This window comes from Labeo rohita, unplaced genomic scaffold (assembly GCF_022985175.1).
Source record: "Labeo rohita strain BAU-BD-2019 unplaced genomic scaffold, IGBB_LRoh.1.0 scaffold_136, whole genome shotgun sequence".
Lineage (NCBI taxonomy): Eukaryota > Metazoa > Chordata > Actinopteri > Cypriniformes > Cyprinidae > Labeo > Labeo rohita.
The window spans coordinates 28,996-45,658 of NW_026127516.1; the positions used below are offsets into that span (position 1 = coordinate 28,996).

The following is a 16,663-nucleotide window of genomic DNA, read 5'->3' on the forward strand; positions in this document are numbered from 1 at the left end:
AGTTTTACAAAATTTGTATTTATTTATTTTATTTTTTGGCTTCATTTTCAGATCTAATCTTTTCAAAATGTGTAAAGTTCTTAATGTGAAATATTTTCACAAAAAGTCAACAAAGTCAGAAAACAAGGTACCACGGAGGTACAGTTTCATTTCTAGGGGAATAAAACAAATAGCGTTACCTTTAAAGGTACACAACAGGTCCTTAACATGCAATTATGTACCCAAAATGTGTTTTAAAGATACAACTAGAGGTACAAAATTGTACCCTTCAGGGTACCACCCCAGTGATGGCCACTGCACCTGTCTTTCTTTCTTTCTTTCTTTCTTTATTCCTGAGAGTGAATAAATGACACTTACTTTATTTTATCTACTGAAATTTAGACATTTTTAAATGTGACTTAAGTGTCCAGATACTCTTTGGGGCTGGGATTCTTGTTCAGTTTGAAAGAACAGCAAGAATAGAAGAAATATACATTATCAGTGTAAAAAAGGCTAAGTTTTTTCCATTATTCTAACCCCTCTTTCTTAAATCTCCCCTTCTGTTTGTTGAGGCACACACACATACATAGAGCACTTCACCTGAGCCAATCAGCGTCCAGAAACCTGGACCACATGATCTCCCCCGCCCTCACAGAGAGAGTAGTTCGTGCAGCGGGAAGCAGAGATGGGCGCTAAAGTTACTGCGCACCATTTTGTTTTCGTACTCTTTAAAGATCGCCTTTTGGATCAAGTGTTGTGCGTGAATGCATAAGTAAGTTTGAATCGTCAGTTATGTAATCAATGTGAGACAAATCTGCTCTTGTAAAGAGTGATTATACTTGTGAGGTAACAATGTTTATTGGGTATCTGCGTGTTTTCATAGTAAGTAGTTGTCTGTTTACATATCTGTCTACGTTATTAAGAGTGTTAAGTGTTACATTTGTTATTATTAAGATTAGTTATGTTCCCGTTTTATGCAACGTTCATTATATTTCTCTATATGTAACGATAAACCTGTGGTAAACAACTCTTAGCCCAGACAGAGTGGGGCTACACAAGCCGCTGGGCTCTAATAAGGTGTCAAGTTACAACTGCGTGCTATTGTAAGAAAGAAATTACAGATTGTTTTGTATTATATCTTGCTAATAATGTTTGTTTAAATCTTATTATATTTATTTATTATGCAGTGTTATTGCCAATATGTTTGTTGTAATTTATCCTTGCTATTATCATGTATACTATGTATATTCATGTTTATGTCACTTTTTATTTGTAGAAAACCACAACCTCAACCACAACCTCAACCACAACTACACAGAAACCTGCCAGCACAGAGTGGTGACAATAAATGGGTTATTCCGTGAACCATCTTTGTTCAGTCTCTAATCGGACAGTCTTTGGTGGCTCAGCACCCTGAGCCGGCATATCATTCTATGGTGAAGAGCTACTAAAAGCCCAACCATTTTTTCAATCAGCAATGCCATGAAAATGATCCTTTATAATAGCTAAACAACAAATAATAACCTGTAAACTTTTGTTAACTTTTATTGAATTGTTTTTGCTTTTCTTCTCTCTCTAGGCAAATATCGCTCCTTGCTTTTGCAAGGTAAGTGAAGACATATAAAAATTTGAGCCTAACCAATACATGATTATCATTTGGTTGATTATTTCTAATATGTGCCACTGCTCCACAAATACACTCTTTGAAGTTGGAGTTACTTCCATTCCCTGATAGCATACATAAAGATTCAGACGTAAACCAAGGCTTTTCAGGTTATGTAAAATCATCTATTGGTGATCCATTTATTTTGTGTTTTATTGCTGCAGTGCACTGTTTTCTGCCAACTGACAACCCCGGGTTGTATATCAACTATAAATTTATGTTTAATGTGGCATATAGTACAGTGAGTTTTTTTTTTTTTTCTAAATGTCCAACAGCAGTCCATGTTTCTGCTGCTCTGTTGTGACTCTTGTTTTCACTTTATTCTCAGAAGCTTGACCCAAATATCCAAGTTTCTGATTTGTAAAATGTTGGACACTGTTTAATAAAGAAACTGTGATCAAGCTTTTGTGCTGGTTGGTGCCATTCCTTCTTCTAACAACTGGATCAGAACAATGTCAAAAGAGTCCCAGAGTATGTCTGGAACGCTTACTGCTGCGTCAATTAAAATGGCCACCCCATAATAAGCAGTGCTGCAACTGCTCTCAACATGGAGCTGAATGTTGTAGTGAAACACATCTTAGATGAGATGGTGAACTTCCTTCAGCAATACTCTGATGCACCTGTGAATGAGCTGTTCAGTGGTCAATGCAGAGCTTGAGCTTACACATTCACTTGAACTTATTAAATATGTTGAGCATTATAGGGCTTAATTCTCTATTTCTATTTTTAAATCACAACAACATTATGCACCATTAGGAGTCTTTTGAATAATATATTTGATTTATTCTCTTGGAAGAAAAAGGAGATACACCAATACCATGCCATACTGTTGAACTGACTTTTAATTGCAGTACATAATTTATGCAGGTTTTAGTATTTATGAAAAGTATATGTTGTGCATGTAAAATTCATGCTACATCTGGTTTATTTAATCTTAGTCCACATAGCCTATAGCCACCTTTAGTTAATAGCAAGTGCTCAGAATATTTAAAATAATAAAAAAAAAAAGCCACATTCTATGATTTATGCTGTTATGAATCAATTGCTATCTATGTGCTTATTAAATCAAATGAGAAAAGTTAATTTCCATGACATTCCAGGCAAACATATATCATCTTCTGTACCTAATCTTACCTATTAGCTACATTAAAACTGGCAAAACATACTTTTTAAAAGTTATCTGAGATGTTTTTATGCGTACTGGACCATAGGATGGTCACTCCACTCAGGGAGATGAGAGATTTTCTTTTGTGTGTCAGGCTGGATGGGCCAACCCCACGCTTTGAAGAAGGGGCACAGATTCATTTTGACCACCTTGGAGAAGGTCTCAGCATATAGATTCATCTTCTCTGCATTGTCATTTGGCACTCCTTTCATGCCATCGTAGCTAGTAAAAACTTTCTTGAAAGCATCCCATCCAAATTTTTCCTGAAGCTGGGGTAAATAAAAAATAAATAAAACTTGTGATTATTATTATTAAAAAAAGGTAAATTATTATGCATTATTGCTTTAAACATAATATAAAGATGTCTCTGACTCTTACTAAAATGTGTAGTAGAAAACCCATGAAAGTTTTAAGTTATTTGAAAAAAAAAAAAACTTTTTTTTTTTATACATACATTAGACTACGGGTGCGCCATTATTTCAATGATGTGAACCTGTTGCTATTTTTACAACTCTGAAAGTAAAATACTCATACGATGACCACAGCAATTGAAAGAGTTTGCAGGTGGCAATAGACATGAGCGCAGGTGTAAACCAAATGCCGTACCATCAATTTTTCCTGCAAGGAGTCTAAACGCCCCCGGATATCGAAGAAACACCTCCAGTGGCTGCAGCATCATGACAAGCATCAGCGTGTTTCTTGTCTTTGCCATTTATAAAATATGTATACAACTATGTGACTAAAATAATGTGAATCTTTCATGGGTTTTCTATTACATATTTCAGTAAGATACATTATTTATGTTATATTAAGCCATACAAGTCTTCCTGGGGTTCTCTTTAAACACTTGGAAAAAAAAAAATCATGATCTGTTAAAACATTATACTCAGTCTGTTCGCACCTGCATGTAGGTCTCGAGTGCCGTCCACTTGCTCCAGTTTTTTAAATCCTTACCACCATCACAATATGATTTGATACGAGCCTGGCGTTTTTCTGGAGTTATATATGGATGAGCTTTAGACCTGTTCAAACCCAGCACTTCCTCATGTACATACAGTGACCACAGGTTGCATGTGCACTCAGTGGTGTGTGGAGGGAACTCCCAAACTCTACGCTGTTGGTTATGACCCAGCTCATGAATTTGTCCCCAAAGACCCTTTTTATAGGCTTCCTGTACATTTACAAGTTCTGGGGCAGAGACAGTCTGCATCATGATGGGATATCCAGCATGCATGAAACCTGCACGGGGAAAGGAGGAACAATGTTATCACCAGGACAGTGTGAGTGTAACTAATATTAATGGCATGATTCTGTTGTAATAGTGATGGTTCTTTATCCTAACAAAGATACTGAGAGTATTTAATAGTACCACCAACCGGCAGAGATCTGAACATCTGCAACAAATCGCTCCTTTCGGGGGAACTTGCCAGGCTTTGCTGCCAGGTCAGCTATGCTTCTCATTATGGTATCCCAAAGTTTAGCCACCTCATCAGGGCGGTCTAGATTTCTTATAAATTCTGATTGTAATGTCATGATGATGTTCTCAAACTCAAGCTCCGCCCAGGGGGCGGGTGCCTGACGGATCCTGTCCACCCAGTCAGCTACACTAGTCTCTCCTGAGGGATGAAACAAGTTAGCATTGAAACGTTTTACTATACAATGTTAAATGTTCTGAATAGAAACCTCACTTTGATGCTCATTCAGAATTCTTACCAGACTTAAAGTATGGAGCCTGTACGGCATCCTGCACGACAATTTCTACCCCATCCACTTTGCTTTGGGGAGGTGCTATTATGTAGATGAGCCCTCCCCATAGATTGCAGACTTGGACCATCTCTGCATCCAAAGGGAATCGCTCATGGACAACAGGAGCCCGTTTCAGAACATTTGCTCCACCAATATTATCTGTTTGGCAACCAAGTTGCACCTGCAAAAAGTGTTACCTCCTCATGTTAATAACATGCTCTCCAATGAGCAATAAGGGTGCATCTATCAAGTATACTACATGAAGCAACTATTCCTTGATTGTTAACATGTAATGTACAGGCATCAACTTTATTCATCACCTGCCAATTTTTCCTAATGATCTCTGGAGGTACTGCTATGTTCGTCTTCATACCAGGAGAAAGATATAAGCCTGTGCTTATCCATTCTTCAGAGCCTGAAACAAGAAATTGCATTCTTATTTTGTCTTATTTTAGGAACTTAAACAAGAAATAACATTTACCCTCCACTTTGTCGGGAAAACTTTCGTACCTTCAGTTTTGGCACTGATCCGAACTCTTGCATTAGACACAGTGGGCAACTTAGGTCTGTCCTTGATGATGTATGGAAGAAGGGCATCAGGATCAGGTGACACTTTGTATACCTCAGACCCAATGTGGAGCATCAGGCGGTCTTTGGCACTTTCAACAGGGCTGTTACTAGACACTTGTGGAACACCCAACTTCTTCACTATGTCACTAAGAATCGCTACCATTGAAGTATAGGCGGTCACTGTCGTGACATCGCATTTGAAGGTAACTGGCACAGTCATTGCCCAGCTGCTTCAAGCAGCTCTGTTCATGATTAGTCAGTTCTTTCCCCAGGTATACATGTTCAGCAAACCGATGCAGCATGTTACGAAAATGGTACCCCTCTTTATAACTTTGCCCAACTTCTGGGGCTTTACATAACTCTCCAATCAAGGTGTTGCCCAAGAGAGACAATCCCATCTTATTAAGAATGTGATTTCCTGGGTAATCGGTCATCACATTGCGACCACTGTGGGTCTGGGCCCAATGCCAAGCATGACCCCCAATCATAAGACCTCCACCTTCAGCAACAAATTCTTGGATCTCTGCACACTGGGCATCACTGTATGAAGTGCAAACGTAGACGCTTAGATCTTTTCTGAAACTGGTCAACTGGCAATCTAAACCAGATTTGCTCAGTACCCTGTGGGCTCCCTTTCGGCTGGGTAGTATCCCAATAACACCCTTGCGATCTTGGTCAAGCCACGTGATAGCGTTGATCAGGAAAGTGGACAGAGAGTCCCGGTCCATGTAGCTTTCATGTGATAACAGAATAACTCGTCCTTGCCCATAATAGGCACCAGCAATGAATGTTTTTCCAGCTGGAGTGACTGCAATGGGAAATGCTAATGGTCCATGCACCATCACCTCAGATGCTATAGCCTCACCTCGGACGTCAAACTCAGAGACACCTTCTAGCAGGAACTGTAGGTCATCCTTAAAGTCCTTGCCTGTACTGAAAAGTAGCAATTGAAAACAGCTGGTGAAATGTATGCTTTCTTTAAAAAAAACAGATAAAAAGTAAGAATGTCTGCTGAACTTACGATAAAGCAAGCCAACTATAAGGGATTTGTTTTGGAACAGGAAAAATGCCAACTTTTCCATAGCGTTCTGAGAAGTAAATTCCTGCAACAGTGCACACCTTGTTTCCTGGGAAGTTTTTTAGAACGTTTTCTTGTGGGTGGGTTCCAGCCCAATGCCAGGCCTGGCCAGCCATGATCAAGCCACCCCCAGCTTTGATGAAAGCAATCAGATCCTTTGCACAATTCTCAACACTGTAAGCATCTGTGATATAAACAGCTAATCCACTTCGAAAGTCTCCTAGCTCTGTCTTGATAGGGCAGTCATTCAAGTTTCCAGCTACTGAACGTAAACTCTTCTGAATTCCTACAATGCCAGCATCACCAGTACTTGGCATGAGCCACTTTAGGGCATTCTTTATGAGGCCGGGAAAGTGTGTTAGGTATTGCTCATGTCCCAACACCACCACACGTCCTTTACCGTAATAAGATGCAGCCATCAGCACCTGACCTTTTGGATTCATGAGAAGTGGAAAAGCATCTTCACCTATCAGTACAAGATCACTGGGCACTGCGTTCATTTGCAAATCAAGCTCCTGCAGCCCATACATGATAGTTTGGTAGTCTTGTTCGCGTGCCATGGTGGATTAGTTCTGTTTCACAAGTCGGTTCAAAACAATCACTTTCAACGTATGTCAGTTTTACAGAGTATGAGAACTCAATGTTCAACCAGAGCTTGTGAAGTAAAATGATTTGCTTTTCAGTCCTACACAAAGACAGAAAATGAGAGAAAACAGTTAAAATTAAATTTAGAAACATACAGAACTGCAATTTTATGATGAATTACATTGCTTAGAACATAGAATACAAAAACACGAAACGTTTCAACTATCCTTTCCCTATTGTGGCTACATATCTCACAGTATCTCACAAATTACGCTTGATATCTCATAATTTCTACTTTAATCTGAATAGCTGTGCTTAGCTATGTGTAACTACTGTGAGAATGTGTTTGAAGATTTGACTATGGCTCACCCATAAACTTGCACACCCAATGAGCAAGCCCTTTTCATTTTGTTTGTTCATCCAGAAACCACCATTGACCACTCCCTCTACAGGATTTAGCATTTTTAAAGTTATTTAGTTTTTGTAGTACAGTCTATTCAAGGGCATATGTCATGACCCAGTCAGTAAACTTCCTTTGGCTCGGATCTGGCCCATGTCAGCAGCTGAAGTGTGAAGTGTGTGTTTGCCGTCCTAGAACTGGTTCACATCTTTTTAGCCAGAACTGAACCAAAACAGTGCCATAACCCAACCCAAAATGAGCCAAATCATAAAGACAGATGTGGCTAATATATGGACCTTATATGGTTTTCCTGTATGATTGAGTTTTGTAAAGGGCTGATGGCCCTTATGTGGCCTACATGTGGCTGATTGTCCAAAAGCCATTATTTAACCATATTTATGCCACATACCTGTGAATGTTGAGGGGTGCACCAGTGGGTCGCAAATGAAGAATTTGTTGCCATGTGTCCATGACTAATTGATTTCTTATTTTAGTTAAAGGCTGGAACACAATACACAATCTTTGCCCTGATTTACAGTCTAGAGGAGTCAAAAGTGAGAACCAGTCTGCAGCAGTCATAGTTTGTGTAGTCAAAGTTAACATATTTTACAGAAAACTGCATATTGTGTGATGGACAAAGACTCTTTTAGCTTATACAGTGAATCTGTCTAGTCAGAGGAATGAATTAGCACAACATGGCCCCGATTTAATTAAAACAAGATAAAATGAATAAAATGTCCATTAAGTTGTGGGAATGAAATCTTAATTAATGGCCACAATATCTGCTTGTGCCTCCCTGCCCTATCAGGCAATGACTTTGAAGGCTGCGAAAGCAACTCCGGGAACAATTTCGGACAGGCTTCAGGGCCAGCCTAACGTTTAATTTGTACATTACAGTGGGGATCGAAAGTTTGGGCACCCCAGGTAAAAATGTGTATTAATGTGAATAAAGAAGCCAAGGAAAGATGGAAAAATCTCCAAAAGGCATTAAATTACAGATTAGACATTCTTATAATATGTCAAAAAAAAGTTAGATTTTATTTCCATCATTTACACTTTCAAAATAACAGAAAACAAAAAAATGGTGTCTGCAAAGGCTTGGGCACCCTGCAGAGTTAATATCTTGTACTGCCCCCTTTGGCAAGTATCACAGCTTGTAAACGCTTTTTGTAGCCAGCCGAGTCTTTCAATTCTTGTTTGAGGTATCTTTGTCCATTTTTCCTTACAAAAGTCTTCCAGTTCTTTGAGATTTCTGGGCTGTCTGTAACGCACTTCTCTTTTAAGGTCTATCCATAGATTTTCAATTATGTTGAGGTCAGGAGATTGTGAAGGCCATGGCAAAACCTTCAGTTTATGCCTCTTGATGTAATCCACCGTAGATTTTGAGGTGTGTTTAGGATCATTATCCATTTGTAGAAGCCATCCTCTCTTTAACTTCAGCTTTTTCACAGATGGCATCAAGTTACCTTCCAAAATTTGCTGAAATTTTATTGAATCCATTTTTCCTTCTACTCGTGAAATGTTCCCTGTGCCACTAGCTGCAATACAACCCCAAAGCATGATTGATCCACCCCCATGCTTAACAGTTGGACAGAGGTTCTTTTCATTAAATTCTGTGCCCTTTCTTCTCCAAACGTACCTTTGCTCATTCCGGCCAAAAAGCTCTATTTTAACCTCATCGGTCCACAGAACTTGTTTCCAAAATGCATCAGGCTTGTCTATATGTTCATTTGCAAAGTTCAAATGAACTGAGGACGTAGCAGAGGTTTTCTTCTGATGACTCTTCCATGAAGAACATATTTGTACAAGTATCTCTTTATAGTGGAATAGTGTACCACAACTCCAGTGTCTGCCAGATCTTTCTGGAGGGATCGTGCAGTCAAACGTGGGTTTTGATTTGCTTTTCTCACAATCCTGCGAGCTGTTCTGTCTGATATTTTTCTTGGTCTTCCAGATCTTGCTTTAACTTCCACTGTTCCTGATGACTGCCATTTCTTAATTACATTCCGAACAGAGGATGTTGGCATCTGAAAACGCTTTGCTATCTTCTTATAGCCTTCTCCTGCTTTGTGAGCGTCAACTATTTTCAGTTTCAGTTTTCTAGACAACTGCTTAGAAGAACCCATGGTGCTGATTGTTGGGGCAAGGTCAGATGAGTCTGGGCATTTAAAACCTTTGAGATTGACATCACCTGATCTTTCCAGATGATGATTGAGAACAATCCATGACACTGTCAGGTCTCAGCTTTCCAAAGGGGGCAGTGCATGCAGTGTAAATGATGGAAATAAAATCTAACTTTTTTTGACATATTATAAGAATGTCTAATCTGTAATTTGATGCCTTTTGGAGATTTTTCCATCTTTCCTTGGCTTCTTTATGCACATTAATACAAATTTTTACCTGGGGTGCCCAAACTTTCGATCCCCACTGTATGAATTCAATTCAATTCAAATTTATTTGTATAGCGCTTTTCACGATACATATCGTTGCAAAGCAGCTTTACACCAAATTGACACTTCTACAATATATGTAGTAGTAGCTTGATGTACATATGGCAGAGATGTGTGGTAAAGATCAATTAAAGAAGAAAAACAATCTTATACAGTTATGTATAAATGCTTTAATAATACATAAAGACCTCAATGGCATTGCCGGCCGGAGATCTGTGTGTCAGAGAAGACGACTGAGAATAGCACTTTTTTTTTTTCTTAAATAATAAAAGCAATGATGCAAGTATTATTGCAGAAGAGGTCATTGTTATTAGAGGCTGTTTCATTATTAGTAGTAGTACATTGTAAATATTATTTTTATTTAGTCTACTACTCATTTGAACCATTTTAACATTTTCATAGAATACTATTTTTACAAAAAATATTGCTTATTATGCTTTTTACATTATTACTATTCATAAAGTATATCATGGCCAAGATCTTGCGTATTATAAACTTGGGAGCTTAACTTCACCAGAATATCTTTGTTTATATGGCCTATATGACGCACACGCACAGGATTGTGGGGAATCGAAGGCAGCGAAGGATACATCTATGTTGCCTTCAAAATTCGATCAGATGAAGGTACCTCCAGAGACAGGAAGTGAAGCAGATTTTGGATTTTGGACGTGCTTTGATGCCTTCCTGCCTTGGAAATGGAGCTTTCGGATGCAGCCGAGTTGAGGCAGCCAGGTATCCCAGAATGCATTTCGCACCAGCGAGCGTTAAAAATTCCATCCAGCACCAGACGTCATTTGGACGTCTTTTTTTAGGCTAAATCAAGTTGGCCCGTCATGGACTTCCTTTAGCCCAAAAACAGCGCTAAAAATTGGTTGTTGTTTGGTCTGTCTGATTTAGTCCAAATTTAGGTCAAAAATCGACGCTGAAAATTGGGCATGTTTAATTATATTGTTGGCTCAGTTGCATATTGTTTATGTTCCTAGATTCTTCAATACCGATGGCTGCACACTAGAGTTGGAGCATATCTCCCATTAAAAAAAAAAAATCTCTAGACATTATGAATCATATGGCTAAGTAATACCTCAAACATAGATTACCTTTCAAAAATTTAAGGGTCAGATTTGTCATGTATTTGAAAGAAGGCTTTTATGGCCAAAACTGCTGCATTTATATGATTAAAATACAGTAAAACAGTAATATTGTGAAATTACCATTTTTAAATAACTATGTTCTATGTTTTAAAAGTGATCAAAGCTGAATTTTCATTACTCCAGTCTTCAGTGTCACATCATTCTTCAGAAATCATACTTTGCGAAAACAAATAAATTACATTTTACAATATATTCACATAGAAAACAATTATTTAAAATTGTGGGCCGAAGCAACTTTGGTGCCGGTACATTTTTTTGTTTCCACCAAGGACCGGCCCATCACAAAGCACTATAAAGACAGAGTGATAAGGATCTTGCTTTGCCTATGTATATCGCTTCACCTCTCTTCCACCTTCCTCACAGTCTTTCAAAATGTACAGATCAAAGCGAAACGGTGGTGCTGAAAAGTACAGGGATAAGTAGCTTAAAAATTTGAAGGCAGATGCCGCAAAATGTGCCTCGTCGTCGGCAATTCTGAAATGTACACAGCAGCGTTATCAAGAACAGGCTTGCTCTGCTGTGAGTGATGCGGGCCACAGGGACAGGCAGGAGGAGGAGAGGAGTTTCATCGGTAAGGAGCTTGATAACAAGGGCTCGCATAAAGGGGAAATGGAAGAATCTAACCTGTCCTAATGTGTGTGTGCTTTACGAGTGTAGAATACATAAACACTTTTTAATAAAATTAAAATTTGTCCCTTGTGCTTTTTTGGCCAAGTCAAGTGTGTTCACAGAGGTTTCCATGGGCCAATACAAATAAATCTAGATTTAAATATGACCTGACGTTTTGTTCTTATCCAAAACAGCGAGATGGGATCAGTGGCGTATGGGACACCCCTGCAGCCCTTGCGGTGCATGGGGGCCCCAGCCCTTTGGGCCCCGTCGCAGGACATTCTAAAAGGCAGCGTTCCAAGACACTGCAAAAGATGCGCGCCGTGAGGTAATGCAGTGGAGCGGGCTTACTGTTTTAAAAAATAACTGTGGCAAATCACTTTTCCTCACATTTCACTTGTCAAAAACACTATAGGCCTACATCTAAAGCAACCGCATTGTAATCAAAGTGGATATTTTTACACTTAAAGTGGCGTATGGATCCACACACGACAGGAAAAACATTTTAATTGTGCCACAAAATAATTCGCTCCTTCCTTCTACTAAATCGTGTGCACAACATTTTCCCAACTGTTATTTGTAATTTATTCTTGCTGGTTGGTCATACAAGCAAGATATCATTCATCACAGTAAAGCATTTAGAAAATAAAGAAAACGACTTTCCGTATATTTAAAATATGCTTGTATATTTTTTTAAAAGAGTTGGCGAGTCGTATGTATAGGAAAGTGTTTGAACTAAAACGTGCTGGCATACATTGATTTCCTCCAAGTTTATAGACTACATATATTTATTCCTGCAGTGATTTCAGTCTGACTGAAAAGCAATATCAAATACACACATAATATAGACTATATCTGTATTCAATAATAACGTCAATGCATCAATACAATGATAATTCACCACATTCATTACTGATAAATCAGTTATGTAAATGGAGGGATGGACTCAGGTGCACAATAAATTTTCATGCATGACATTGCATCACATCGCAACGACTACTGGTGGAAGGGGCTCCATATCGTTTTTGCAGTAAGATGTGTGGTACACCACTGGATTCATACACCATTTTTTTTTTTTTTTGTGAGTTTGCAATATATTCAAATACTCCACTTTCAATATTAAGGATACCAGTACTGTAATCACTGTTTAAAAAAATCATAATTTATTAAGTTGTTCTCCATCTTCCTCTTATTCTTATAAAGGTTGCATTCTTTGAGGAGGTCTTTGCTGTCCCTTGTGGGTGAAGATTACTGGCAACATTTTCAAATGTAGTAACATTCTATATAGCAGTATATATATATATATATATATATATATGTATGTATGTATATATACTGTTTGTGTATGTATATAACTATGTATATGTACATAAAATGTATGTATATGTACATAAATATATTTGTCCCAGTCCAGCCCTGTGTGCGATTATGCAAAACCAAAACATATATAATGAAAAATAATTTCTTAGCTCTGTTCTGGGAATGTTCTGAATTCATACATACATACATACATACCCAGGACCCCAAAATGTTTAACCTCTGCTACATGAATACATAATAAATAAAAGTCAAACCTGTGGTAATCTGGATTCCAAACAGCAAGCTGAAGTTTTCTGCTAGGTAATGTAAAACAGATGTCTTTCCTGAATTCTTCTGCAATATTATTTTGTTGCTGCACTGCAGATTTAAATACTGTACTCATATTACATAAGATCTGTGCTAGCCAATCAGAATGGATCGGTAGGTAATGATTTTTCCAGTATCTCACATGATATTAAAGAAAATTGCCAAAAATAGAGGGTTGGGTGGGACTTACACTGTAAAAAAAAAAAAAAAAAAAAACAAATCCTCTAGAAATTCTAGTAACTTACTGGCAGCAGTTTGCCAGTGTAAATTTACAGTACTTACAGTAAATTTGCTTACAGTAAAACACTGTATTTATATTAACAGTAACATTTAACTTGCTGTAAATATATTTACAGTATTATGCTGTACTTGTACAGTTTTTACTGTATTTTAATGTATTTTACTTGTAAAATATACAGTAATTTAATGGTCTTTTCTCCAGTAATATATTACAATACAAGAAAAAAAAAAAAAAAAAAATAAAAATAAGCAATGACAACTATGTAACTTTTAATGTTTTTAATTGTTCAATTGTTACCCTTGCAACAACATTTCAAGACTCAATCAAAACATTATTACAAACTATTAAATATTAATATACATATATATAGCATGCTATGATAAAAGTGAACAGCAATGACAGCTTCATATACAACTATTTGTATAAAATAAAACTTTTACATATATACAACATACTATGATAAAAGTGAACAGCAATGACAGCTTCAAATAAAACTCAGTCAGGAACAATTTCAATCATAAGAACAATCTTAAAAACATACAAATTCATGAAAATGCATGAATGCATTTGCCTGTAGTGGATTAATAGTTTTGCCATCTGAAATCCACAAACTCCTTGGACTCATGAGGGAAAAAAAGAATTCATTACATTCATATTTCATTCTCTTTGTAAAAAGTTTTTAGAGCATTAGTTCAGCCAAAATGAAAATTTTGTCATCATTTACTATGTTGTTACAATCCATAAAACTCTAGTTTGTTTTTGAAACACATGAAAATTGATATTCTCTCTTCATTTTTGTCTATCCAGGCAACCAAAGTCTTTTAACTTCAAAAAGTGCATAAAAACATTGTAAAAATAATCCATATGATTCCAGTGGTTTAACACACCAAAGCAGTTCTCAAGCAAGTTTGAGATTCTGTTTACCACATTTGATTCACTCTACCTATTTGGATGATCAGTGTTTGTATGTGAATTAGAGCCTACAGATTAATTATACAGATTATTTCCATTTCTTTACCCACTTTTTGAACTGGAATATTTTGGTTGTGTGTACTTTCAGTGGATAGACAAAAATACTGTTATGAATTCATTAGAAGAATAAACAGAATAGTACACCAGTTCAAATTGTCAGTTATCGTTACTGCATGCCAAGAGGACAACAATCAAAAATTGCAATTCTCACAACATTTACTCAGCATCATGTCATCCCAAATATACTTTTTTTCTGTGGAACACAAGTTGTGAAACTTGTACAAGAAGTTACGTCCTATGTGTGTCCTCATCACTTCTCCTATGTTTGACAGCTGGCTGGAAACAATGGTTTATAATGTGAAATGTTTAAAATATTAGCATTTTTCTCACACACATTTATAGTTTTGCTTCAGAAGACATTGATTCATCCATTGGGGTTACACAGATTTCCTTTATGTTTTCTTTGTGTGGTTTTTAAAGCATCAAATTTGAGGGACCTATCCACTTGAATTATATGGACTCACATAGATTGATTATTTTTCTAAAAATCTCTGTTCGTGTTCCACAGAAGAATGAACGTCATATACATCCGGGATGGTACGAGGGTGAGTAAGTGTCACCCCAAATATACTTTTTCTGTGGAACACAAGTTATGAAACTTGTGCAAAAAGTGACGTCCTATGTGTGTCCTCATCACTTCTCCCATATTTGACAGCTGGCTGGAAACAGTGGTTTGTAATATGAAATGTTTAAAATATTAGTATTTCTCTCACATACAATTATAGTTTTGCTTCAGAAGACATTGATTCATCCATTGGGGTCACACAGATTTCTGTTGTGTTTTCTTTGTGTGGTTTTTAAAGCATCAAATTTGAGAGACCTATTGCATTATATGGACTCACATAGACTACGTCTACATTATTCCAGATACATTTGAAAACAGAGTTTTCCTTTTAAAACGTTCTCCGTCCACACTAGCGTTTTCTAGTGTTTTCCAAATGTTTCTCATCCACACTGAAACGTAGGAAAACGTCTCGGGTTACGTAACGTAACCCGAGGGAACGAGACGCCGCGTCGAAACGCTAGGGGAACGCCTTCAGCGTGACCGTGCTCTGAATCACATGTGTAATCAGTCCAATGAAAGAGCGAGACGTCATCGGCGGGTGACGTCACCAACCAGGAAGCTATAAATACGTGCGTTAGAAACCGGCGTCAGCTTCAGGAGAGAAGCAGCGCTCGCAGGGATGCAGGGTGAGGGCCTCGAGACGCGGCGTCTCGTTCCCTCGGGGAACCAGGGTTACATACGTAACCTGAGACGTTCCCCTTCAGGAACTCGAGCCGTGTCGAAACGCTAGGGGAACGAGATGCCCACGCCGCCAGAAGCCAAGTCCCTGCCTAGGAAGAGCTAGGACAAAGGACGGAAGAGCCAGGAGAGACTCGTAAGTCTAGGTCATAAAACCTGACAAAAGTAAGGGGCGTGGACCATCCCGCAGCATTACAGATGTCCTGAATAGGGACACCTTCGAGGAAGGCCTTGGAGGCCGAAACACTCCGGGTTGAGTGAGCCTTGACCCCTAAAGGAGTAGGGAGACCAGAGGACTCATATGCAGTAGAGATAGCATCCACAATTCAACGACTTAAAGTTTGTTTGGTGGCCGGAAAGCCTTGCTTAGCCGGACCATAGCAAACAAAAACCTGATCAGATTTTCTCCACATGGCGGCTCTGTGGACGTACGTGTCCAGCGCTCGAACTGGACACATACAGTTTAGCTTCTGCTGGTCGGGCTCCCGGAAGGGAGGAGGACAAAAGGCCTGAAGTACGACTGGCCGTGGTGCTGAGGAGGGGACTTTAGGGATATAACCCGGACAAGGGTGCAAAAAAGCTTTTGCCAAACCTGGCGCAAAGTCCAGAAAAGAAGGGGCCACTGAAAGGGCCTGGAGATCCCCAACTCTCTTAAGAGAAGTAATAGCAATGAGCAAAACTGTCTTAATCGTAAGGTGACGATCGGAAATCTCTTCAATAGGCTCGAAAGGAGGCCTACAGAGAGCCTCTAGCACCAGCGACAAGTCCCATGGGGGAACACGAGAACGTACAGGAGGCCTCAGCGCACCGCGGAGGAAACGTGAGACAAGGGGGTCCTTACCCACTAAAAAGACCACCGAGAGGGGCGTGGTAGGCCGCAATGGCCGCCACGTAGACCTTCAGGGTGGAGTGGGATAACCCTGCGGAAAGCCTATCCTGCAGGAACTCCAGCACTGTACCAACTGGGCAGTTAACTGGGTCCTGCTGGTGGCTTCCGCACCAAGAAGTGAAAAGCTTCCACTTCAAGGCATAAAGTTTCCTCGTAGAAGGAGCTCTAGATTGGAGGATGGTGTCAACAACCTCGGTTGAGAGACCGGAAGCCCCTCAGGGGCCACACCCAAAGTT

General features: G+C 38.7%; 1 protein-coding gene and 1 long non-coding RNA gene across 2 annotated transcripts; one reads left to right on the forward strand and one right to left on the reverse strand.

Moving 5' to 3' along the window:
• Positions 1 to 638: 638 nt before the first annotated feature.
• On the forward strand, positions 639 to 2,033 carry LOC127158144 (uncharacterized). Its single transcript, XR_007826074.1, has 3 exons — positions 639 to 751; positions 1,256 to 1,415; positions 1,559 to 2,033. It is a non-coding gene; the product is annotated as an uncharacterized LOC127158144 (long non-coding RNA).
• A 565-nt stretch (positions 2,034 to 2,598) lies between these two features.
• LOC127158146 (TRPM8 channel-associated factor homolog) lies at positions 2,599 to 6,828 on the reverse strand. Its single transcript, XM_051101301.1, is given in 8 exon segments — positions 2,599 to 3,076; positions 3,709 to 4,046; positions 4,184 to 4,423; positions 4,521 to 4,734; positions 4,874 to 4,968; positions 5,064 to 5,301; positions 5,303 to 6,056; positions 6,145 to 6,828. Coding segments are annotated over 8 exon segments (2,739 nt in total). The 5' UTR covers positions 6,762 to 6,828; the 3' UTR covers positions 2,599 to 2,833.
• Positions 6,829 to 16,663: the final 9,835 nt, after the last annotated feature.